Source organism: Prionailurus bengalensis, chromosome E2 (genome assembly GCF_016509475.1).
Source record: "Prionailurus bengalensis isolate Pbe53 chromosome E2, Fcat_Pben_1.1_paternal_pri, whole genome shotgun sequence".
NCBI lineage: Eukaryota > Metazoa > Chordata > Mammalia > Carnivora > Felidae > Prionailurus > Prionailurus bengalensis.
The window spans coordinates 50,468,758-50,478,518 of record NC_057352.1 but is presented as its reverse complement, the minus strand read 5'-3'; the positions used below and the strand labels follow the sequence as shown (position 1 = coordinate 50,478,518).

General features: G+C 42.7%; 1 protein-coding gene across 1 annotated transcript; it reads right to left on the bottom strand.

The window, feature by feature from the left end:
• Nucleotides 1-994: 994 nt before the first annotated feature.
• On the bottom strand, nucleotides 995-9,754 carry LOC122494482 (TERF2 interacting protein). The gene is made up of 3 exons (XM_043599719.1): nucleotides 8,940-9,754; nucleotides 4,403-4,527; nucleotides 995-2,192 (listed from the first exon to the last, which is right to left on the bottom strand). The coding sequence occupies exons 1-3, from the start codon at nucleotides 9,622-9,624 to the stop codon at nucleotides 1,788-1,790; spliced, it is 1,215 nt and encodes a 404-aa protein (XP_043455654.1). The 5' UTR covers nucleotides 9,625-9,754; the 3' UTR covers nucleotides 995-1,787.
• Between the last annotated feature and the right edge of the window lie 7 nt (nucleotides 9,755-9,761).

The following is a 9,761-nucleotide window of genomic DNA, read 5'->3' as shown; positions in this document are numbered from 1 at the left end:
TGAATCAGACCCTTTTGCACATGCTTTGACAAAACAAATTTCTAGGCTTGTAAAGCTGTACGAACTTTACTAAGGTATAAACATCCCAAATGACATCTCCGTTTCACACATGAAGTATTGATTTTCAACCACTCTAGAGTCAAATCTGATTGGACGACACATTTTAAACAAATGCCTACCACCCAACCCTTCCCAATATCCACTTACAAGTTACTCCTGGAGTGAACTAGGTACTCCTGGGAATAGTTTTATCCTTTCAACATACTCAAGAGAAGGGCAAAGTGAAACATTTTGATTTAGAATGGGTTCCTCCAGAAGCAGACTCTAAGAATTCGTGTTTAACTGAGGATTTCACGATGCATTTTATTAGGAAAGTGCAGATGTGAAACCACAGAAGGAAGCCTATGCAGAGTGCGTTCATAAACAACTACCACTCTGGGCAACCATGCTGGTTTCTGCTGGGGACCTTTAAAAGATGGTATGGAACCCATTATCTAACTCAAGGGGTGCGTCTCAAATATTCAGTTGTGTCATTTCTCTGGACAGCAAGGAAGCTGGATATGCATCCTCTAATTCTCATCCGCCATCAGCCGAAAGCCACTCCCAGCAGCATGAACTCCAGAGCACTTCAAGCAGAGGGGAAACCTTAAGAAGGTGCTTGCAAGTAGGACCCCTATTTGTGGTATGTGTGGGAATGTAAGTGCCCAAGGGATACGGGTAGGGCAGAGACACCTTCTGTTACACACCTGATGGCTCCTGATTGGCTTCTCACCCTTCGGCTTTCAGCGGCTCATGGTGTTCTCCCGTCCCTCACAGTCCTTGACGCAGATCTTCTCTCTGCTCCATCCAGAAAATCTAGCATCCTTCTAGTGGCCTACTAGTTCTAATATGGAACCATTTTGTTCATTATTGACCTAATTAAGAGCCAAGAAATGTCAGTTCCTTTATGGTTTTTATATCGAAAAGGTTTCATGAATACAATCAAAGAAAACACTTGGAGATTCAAAGTTCTTTTTATTTTCAACAAAAGTAACACAACAAAGAGGAATCAATTCACTAATATATAAATCTAACACAGTCCTTAGCACAAAATTGTCTTTAATAAATAAAAACACATTACTGATAACTGAATAAGACTGTTCTTAAGACTCTCTAGGGTTTTGTGTGCGTTTTAAACAAAACTGGGTGGTAGATAAAGAAACACGTGCTACAAGTATGACTGACAAAGACTGAAAGAAAAGAACAGCCAAAGGAGCAGGGTCCCCAAGTATTAAGTTAGCAAAGGGAATATGGGATTTTCAAAGCAGTCTAGAAATCAGAGCTCACTAGGTGATGCAAGGGTTTAGGATCGTCCAAGTTCAAGACCTTGTAATTAAATCTTTCCACATATCTAGATCCTTGATTTGGAATCTATCATAATCTAGAAGAGTTTCTGCCAAAAGATAGAGGCTCTTTATTTTCCTCCTTTGACTCTGTCACTAGCTCCTGAAACCAATATATAGCAAGGGTTCCGTTCAGAAAAGGATTACTACTACAAAGACCAACCTCTGTCTGGTGTGGATTTCCCTTTATGAACATACTGATACTGCCAGGGACAACTCTAAATATGCCAAATGTCTTTTACTTTTATCCTCCTACACAACTCTGCTTGGCTACAAAATCTAAGACTCATAGAGCAATGGCAGCATTGGTCAGAAGACAAGTGTCAGTTCCAACGACAACGTTGACAAAAAATTTTTTTTAACCTCTCTTGCCACATCTTTTTTCTTTCCTCATTGTCTTGCCAATTACTTCTTTCGGAATTCAATCCGCCGAGCTACATTCTGAGCACCAAATTTTTTGACCAATGCATCTCTGGCATCCTCGTCATCTTTCTGCAAATCTAAGTCATCCTGTCGGGACCAAATGGGATACCCATCAGCCCTCTGACCGGACTCTAAAAAGGAGGAAGTAGCCTCCAACTCACCACTATTTTTTAGGAATGCCTGTGTAACTGTTGACAGATCCAAGTTAAACTTTTCCATTAACTGCCTGATGATCTTAATGGCAGCTCCCACCTCTGGTGGAGAAACTTTTTCTTCTTCTTCTTCTTCCTCATCCTCATCAGGCTGTGTCTCAGAGTCTTCCTCGGGTGTAGGTGGATCATCATCACACATTGTTATGTGTATTTCAAAATCGGGGCTCTCGTCAACCTAGAGAAAGTGATGAATACGACCAGTTCCTAATTACCAAGTCCCAAACACTCTTGCAATATCTAGTCTCTCCCACCACCTTGCTTGCCCTTTTCACCCCAATCACATTGGACTTCCTTCAGTTCTTCCAATATGCTATCTCCTTCTTATACTTACTCATGTTGCATGTGTATAGGGTGCCTGGGTGGCTCAGTCAGTTAAGCATGTGTGTATGTACGTTTACGTACATGATGGGTTAAGGGGAGGGGAGTGTCTGTGTATGTAAGTGGGGGATATAAGTGTGCTTATGTGTACATTATGTGCATATACATGTATACATACAACTATGGTATTCCAACAGAACATGAGAAGCTACAGTAAATAATGAAAAATATGTGTATGTGCATACATGTCCACATGTACACAGATGTTCATTAGATCATTTTTTAAAGTTTGACTTCAGGGGCATCTGAGTGGCTCAGATGGTTGAGTGTCCAACTTCGGATCAGGTCATGATCTCACGGTTTGTGGGTTCAAGCCCCACATCCAGCTAGCTGCTGTCAATGCCAAAGTTGTCAGCATAGAGCCCACTCTGAATCCTCTGTGCACCCCCTTCTCTCTCTGCCCCTCACCCACTCACGCTCTCTCATTCTTTCTCAAAAATAAAAACATTTAAAAAACAAAAGAGGCGCCTGGGTGGCTCAGCCAGTTAAGCATCAGATTTGGCTTAAGTCATAGCTCGCAGTTCCTGAGATTGAGCCCCACACTGGGCTCTCTGCTGAGGCCACTTCATATCCTCTGTCCCCTTCTCTCTCTCTCTCAAAATAAACGTAAAAAAAATAAATAAATACAATAAAAAATAAAGAAAAAAACCCAAAACTTTGGCTTCAGTGTCAGATTGTAAGCTCCCTAAGGACAGGAACTGTATCTCTTTTGCTCTCATCACTTACATCCCCAATACATACCAATGCCTTCACTTAACTACTCAAAACACACAGATGTATGAGCAGACTAGGGTCTCCGTACTATACTACGTTTAGGCACATTACAAAGCACGTTATGTGAGAAGAAACCTACGTAGACCATGCTTGCATTTCAAAGTTTATGGAAAATTGACCAAATATAAAACAAAACTCAGACTTCAAAAGGCAACAATCACTAAATTCTGCCAATTCTTGTGCATTCCTTCATTCACCAATTAGATCTTTATTTTCCTAACAATGAGGCCTGATCACTTCCCTTTACAATAAGAAAATTTAAAAGATCCTTTTTCGTGGAAAAAATATGCACATATAATTGAGTCTTTCTTTTAAATTACTCCTCACTACTTTATAGTTCCTGCCTTTCCCTGTAACTATGATCAAATATGGGACTCCAACAGAGGAACAGAAGCTAGACCAAATAAGGAAGCGTTAAAAAATCCCAAAACCACTCTAAATACACAAAAAGCTAAACTTGCTTTTAAAAAAAAAAATTAAACTCCTTCAAAAATTGCATTCATTTTCCTGAGAAGCACAAAAATATTTTCAAAAGATAAATCTACAGTCTTAACTTTGAAAACCTTACACTGTGATCAAAGTATCCAAAATAGGATGCTGTCTACTGTTTCAAAATAATTCTCATCAGGGGCACCTGGGTGGCTGAGGTGGTTAAGCATCTGACTTAGGCTTGGGTCATGATCTCACAGTTCATGAGTTCGAGCCCCATATAGGGCTCTGTGCTGACAGCTCAGAGCCTAGAACCTCCCTGGGATTCTGTGTCTCCCTCTCTCTCTACCTCTCCCCCACTCACATTCTGTCTCTTTCTGTCTCAAAAATAAACACTAAAGAAAAATTTTTTAATAATTCTCCCCAATTTTTCTCCCTCTCCCCCTTTTTTCTAAGAGACAGAGAACACACATGCACACACGTGCAGGAGAAAGGCAGAGGGAGGTGGAAAGAGAGAATCCCAAGCAGACTCCACGCCCAGCGCAGAGCCTGACGAGGGGGCTCGATATCACAAGTGAATCATGACCTGAGCCAGAATCAAGAGTCAGATGCTTAACAGCATGAGCCACCCACACGCCCCTCCCTCAAAACTGCATGCCTGAAACCAAGATCAGTCCCACTTTCCATTCTCCCACTCCGAACCTTACCTTTCAGGGCCTTAGGTGTACAAAAACAACGCAATAACCAATTTTAAAGAAGAAGAATAGAAGGAGAGAAAATAAGAGTTAAATCTAGTCTACGTACCACAATCTCCTCAAACTCCCGGGTGGCTTCTACAAGCATCTTTTTGACTGCTTCTTCATTCTCCTTGATCTCTTCCTTTACATATTCTTCTTCAGGTAAGTCTGGAGTTCTCTTATTCTGTGGTTCTATGAAAGAAAAGAACAGCACCAGATTACAATTAGCATCTTTTGCAGAAACCAAAAATACAGTGCTCTGCGAACTCTGAGCCAAAAGTGAGCCTGTCCTTTTTTTCTATTAGAAGACATCAGTTTTTGATCAAGATAAGAAAAACATAAAATACACATGTTCGGAAATGTCTACTCTTGCTTCTGAAGAGCTGTACTATCCAAATGGTGATATATTCCTTAGAATGTAATATGGAAAATAAAAATACTCTTCAAGCATAATTCATTTTTTGCTTTGTATTTATCCATAGTGCAAATTAACAAAACTGCCATAAACTGGATTCTCTGGGAAGAAGATTGTGAGATGGAGATTAACACATGGTGTTTAGTAGGGAGTGACCCAGGGAAAACCACTGTTGAGAATAAAGCATGAGTGGGCAGAGAGGGAAGCTGAGCTGTCAAAGAGTTCCAACAAAGCCTCAGCTGAAACCATAGGGAAGTCTGAACTAGGAAGTCCCTTCAGAATCGACTGTGTTGGGATGTGGGAGCCATGGCAGAACTCCGCACAGATCAGTCCCTAAATGCTAGCCAACCTAAGATGTCAAGACTTTGGGTGAAGCAGCTCTCCCAGCTGAAGACAGATGTGGAAGGTACATCACAATCTACCACATACCATCTAACAGAAAAGAGGCCGTCCTAAAGCTCAGCATCCTCCTCTTTCTGTTTTACTTTGTTCTCTTAGCATTTAACTGTGCTCTCTTTTCCACTTAACAAAAACTGACTGCTATGGGGCAGCAGAAAGTTTTCTATAATGGAACTATTCTGTATCCTGATTTAGGTGGTGGTTACACAAACTATATAGGGACTAAAACACATAACCAGAAAATACCATGGTGGTTCCTCAAAATACTAATCATGGAACTACCACATAATCCAGCAATTCCACTTCTGTATACTCAAGACAAATGGAACCAGGGTTTCAAGCAGGTATTAGTACACCCATATTCATAGCGGCATTATTCCTAACGGCCAAGATACGGAAACAACCTCAGTGTCCATCAATGAGTGACCACATAAACAAAATGTAGTATACACAATGCAGTGGAGTATCATTCAACCTTATAAAGGAAGGACATTCTGACACATGCTACAACATGGATGAACCCTGAAAACGCTGTGCTAAGTGAAATGAGCCAATCACAAAAGGACAAATATATGACTCCACTTACATGAGGTAGCTAGAAAGACCAAATTCTTAAAGACAAAAAGTAAAATGGTGATTGCCAGGGGGAGGGAGCAAAGGGGAGTCAGTGTTTAATAGGTAGTTTTCCAGTTTTAGGAGAAGAAAAAGTTCTGGAGACGGATGGTGGTAATGGTTCCATAACAATGTGAATATACTTAAGGCCACCAAACTGACCACTTAAAAATGGTTAAAAGGACAAATTTTATGTAATGTCTGTTTTACCCAGTATCTGTAGACATTACCCATTTTGTTAATTTTTGTCAATCTGATAGACAAAATACAACATTTCCTCGTTCGCTTTCCTGAAAAACATCACCATGCACGTTTGTTATTTCATTTTCCATGGGTCAGAAGTCCATGGCTTATATCATGCCTCTGTTCAGGGTCTAATTTACGTTTATTTAATAACAATATTCTGCATTTGTTTATTGCCATTTATTTCCTTTTCTAGAAACTTCTTGTTCCATTTCTTTTGTTCATTGTTCTCCTAGATTTTCTTTTACTAACTTCTGCCAAGATCTTTGGACATTAAGGAAACTAACTCTGTTCCAATGTATTAGGAATATTTTTCTGGTTTGCTGACTTTTACGATGAGAAGTTTTTAACTTCAACTAATCACATATATACAACTTTTTTTTTTTAATCTTCTTGGTTTCAGGACTATCACCATGCACATATTAAAAAATATACTCAAGGCAACCTACTGAATAGAAAGAAGTATTTGCAAGTCATACATCCAATAATCCAAAAAGAGGTTAATAGCCAGAATAAAGAACTCATAACAAAAAACCCCAAACATTCCAATTTAAAAATAAGCAATCTGAATAGATGTATTCCCAAAGACATACAAGTGTCCAACAGGCCCATGAAAAGATGCTCAACATCACTAATCATCAGTGAAATACAAATGAAAACCACAATGAAGTATCAGCTCACACCTGTCAAAATAACTTATCAAAAAGACAAGAAATAACAAGTATTAGGAAAGATGTGGAGAAAAGGAACCCTTGTGCACTGTTCGTGGGAATGTAAATTGGCATAGCCACTATAGAAAATAGTATGGAAGTTCCTCAAAAAATTAAAAATAGAACTACCATATGATCTAGCAATACCACTTTGGAGTATCAATCTGAAGGAAATGAAAACACCGATGTGAAAAACTACATGCAACTCTACGTTCACTGCAGTTTCACTGTATTATTTACAAGAACCTAGATATGGCAACAACCAAAGCGTCCACCGATAGATAAAGATGTGATGTGCATATACACTGGAATACTACTCTGCCACCAAAATAAGACAAAAAACAACAAAATCTTGCCCCTTGCAACAAACATGGATGGCCCTAGAGGACATTATGCTAGTGAAAGAAGTCAGAGAAAGACAAATACCACGCTGATAAGTGGAATCTAAAAAAACCAACCACACAAAACAAAACCCAAACTCACAGAAAAAGAGAACAGGGAGGGAAGAGGGTTGGCATGGGGGACAGGACAGCAAAATGGATGAAGGGGATCAAGAGGTACAAACTTCCAGGTACAAAGTAAATAAGGCAGGGGGCTTTAACATGCAGTAGAGGGAATACAATCAGTAATACCGTATTAACTTGTATGGAGACAGACAAAAACCAGACTTACTGTGATGATCAGTTTGCAACATATAAAAACGTAGAATTACTAGGTTGTATAGTTGAAACTGACAATGTAGGCCAAATGTACCTCAATTTTTTAAAAAAATCAATAAATAGAATTAAAAAATAAAAAAGTATACTCATCCATATTGTTTGTTTAAATAATACCTACACCCAACGGTAGGGCTTGAACCTATACCTACAATCCTGACATCAAGAGTCATATGCACTACTGGCTGAGCCAGCCAGGTGCCCCTCATCCTTATCTTCTTAGTGATTTTAGAATTTTAATTTTTACAATTAAACTCTGATCATCAAAATTAAATTACAGTAGGGTGAATCCAGCTTAATTTTCTCCAAGGTTCCAAATGGCCTGCCCATAGTCCCAACCCTACTGGATTTCAAAGCAAAGCCCCATGCGATCTACTTCACCCATACACATAATCTTGTCCTCTCTCCTAGAATTCTCCCCCTTGCTTTAGTCCATTTTAGCCACACTGGTCTGTTGCTCCAAGAACACACCAGCCATATTCCCACCTCCAGGCCTTTGCACTCAATATTCCCTCTGCCTGAAACACCCACTGATAACCACCTGGCTTGCTCTTTCCTTTGGTCTCTGCTCAAATACAAGCTTTTATAGTGACTTGCCTTATCACCCTATAGAAAACAACCTCCTCCCCAGCCCTTACCCTGATTTTATTTTTCTCTATAGCACTTACCACTGCCCAGCTAGTATGTTAAGCTCCATGACCGCAGGGACTTTTATTTATTGTTATATCCCAGCAGGATAACAGTGTCTGGCACTCAAATATCTGTTGAATGAATGAATCTGAAATGTCACTTTTACCAAAAACAAAATTCCTACTAAGCATGCTGAACAGGAGAAACAGATTTACCTCCCCATCTCGAAATGTTATATGGAATCGCCACATAAGGGGGGGGTGGGGGACATGCTTCTTTAAACAAAAAGGTCAGTTTAACCTGTCAATACCGGTTACATGAAAAGTGAAGCATCTTAACAGTTTTGCACTGACGCCCTAACCGCACCTGAATCCCAACGTTCAGTTCAACTACATTAAAAACGCACTTCACCTGAGCGAGACCAGGAAGATCATTCCAACTGACGAGAACCTTCTGTGAATACGCATAAACGCCAAAACATGAAAATAAACTGGTCTGGCATGCCTTTGAAAAAGCTTACACTGACTCTACCTGAACAGAGAGAAGTATTTTTGGAAACCAGCCTCTGGAAAAGATACGGTTAACAACACATTGCCTCCGGGGAAGAAAAGTGGGTAGCTGGTGGCTAGAATCAGGTGGAATGTCTACCTAGCCTGTTTGTACCATTTGAGCATCAAACCACGTCAGCTACCGGAAAAAAGTAAATCGAAGTGCGAGTAGAAAATGGTGCAATTTTACCCGGATGTCTAAAGGGGAGGGGGGAGGGCCGGGCGACGCTACCGGAGACGCCAACATGGACACCGGACCGAAGGGCGGAGGAGCCCCGCCCCCACCCGCACAGGTGCAGCAGAGCTCCCGCGTTCGCGGCAGAGACCTCACCCCCACTATCGGCGGCCTCGGGGTCCTGCTCAGCTTTCCGCTTGAGTTTCTGGGAGGAGGGGCTCACTGGGGCGTCCCCCAGCAGGTACTTATGCTCCTGGCCCCGCAGATGCTTGAGGTAGCGGTCCTTCATGGACTGCCACGAGTGCTGGGTGAGCGAGCTTTTCTCCATCGCCTTCCACAAGGCGGTGCCGGTGACGGAGCTGGGCGAGCGGGCATTTTCCTTCACGTACGTCAAGATGGCCACGTCGTCCGCGTCCGTGAAGACGATGCGCCCCGTGGGCGGCTGCGGCTCGGGCTGCGCAGCGGCCGCGGCGGCGGCGGCGCCCCCCTTGGCCGGGGCCGCGGGCTTCGTCTCGGGGGCCTGGCCGGCCGTCGAGCCCAGGCGGTAGGCCTCCAGGTCGAGCCTCTCGTTGCGCTCCACGCAGTCCAGGATGTACTGCGTGGAAATGAAGTCGCCCGAGGCCTCGGCCGCCGCCTCCCCGGGCTGGGCCAGCAGGACGGCCCCAGACTCCTGCACCCGGCATAGGGTGCCGCCGCCGTGCAGGATGAGCGTCGACAGCCGACGCTTCGCCGGGCTAGGACGCACGTAGAAGGACATGGAACTGCCATCTTCCCTCACGAACAGAGTCGAGGAATGGGTGGGCCCGTTGGGGTCTTTGCCCAAATCCATCGCCTCCGCCATAGCTGACACCAGGTACCACAACAGCGCTCCCCCAAACAAGCCTCTGACGCACAGAGCGAACCCGAACGAAAGACGGTTCTAGACGCGTCGGCCGCGAAGCCCCGCCCTGCGCCTGCGCAGTAACAGCGCGCGAAGAG

What these genes read in the sequence shown, in the direction of transcription:
- LOC122494482 (XM_043599719.1), bottom strand. Translation starts at nt 9,624, where the DNA reads ATGGCGGAGGCGATGGATTTGGGCAAAGACCCCAACGGGCCCACCCAT. An exon ending in CGAGGCCGCCGATAGTGGGG is followed by an intron (nt 4,528 to 8,939) that starts GTGAGGTCTCTG and finishes TTTCTTTCATAG; the next exon opens with AACCACAGAATAAGAGAACT. An exon ending in GGGAGTTTGAGGAGATTGTG is followed by an intron (nt 2,193 to 4,402) that starts GTACGTAGACTA and finishes CACTTTCTCTAG; the next exon opens with GTTGACGAGAGCCCCGATTT.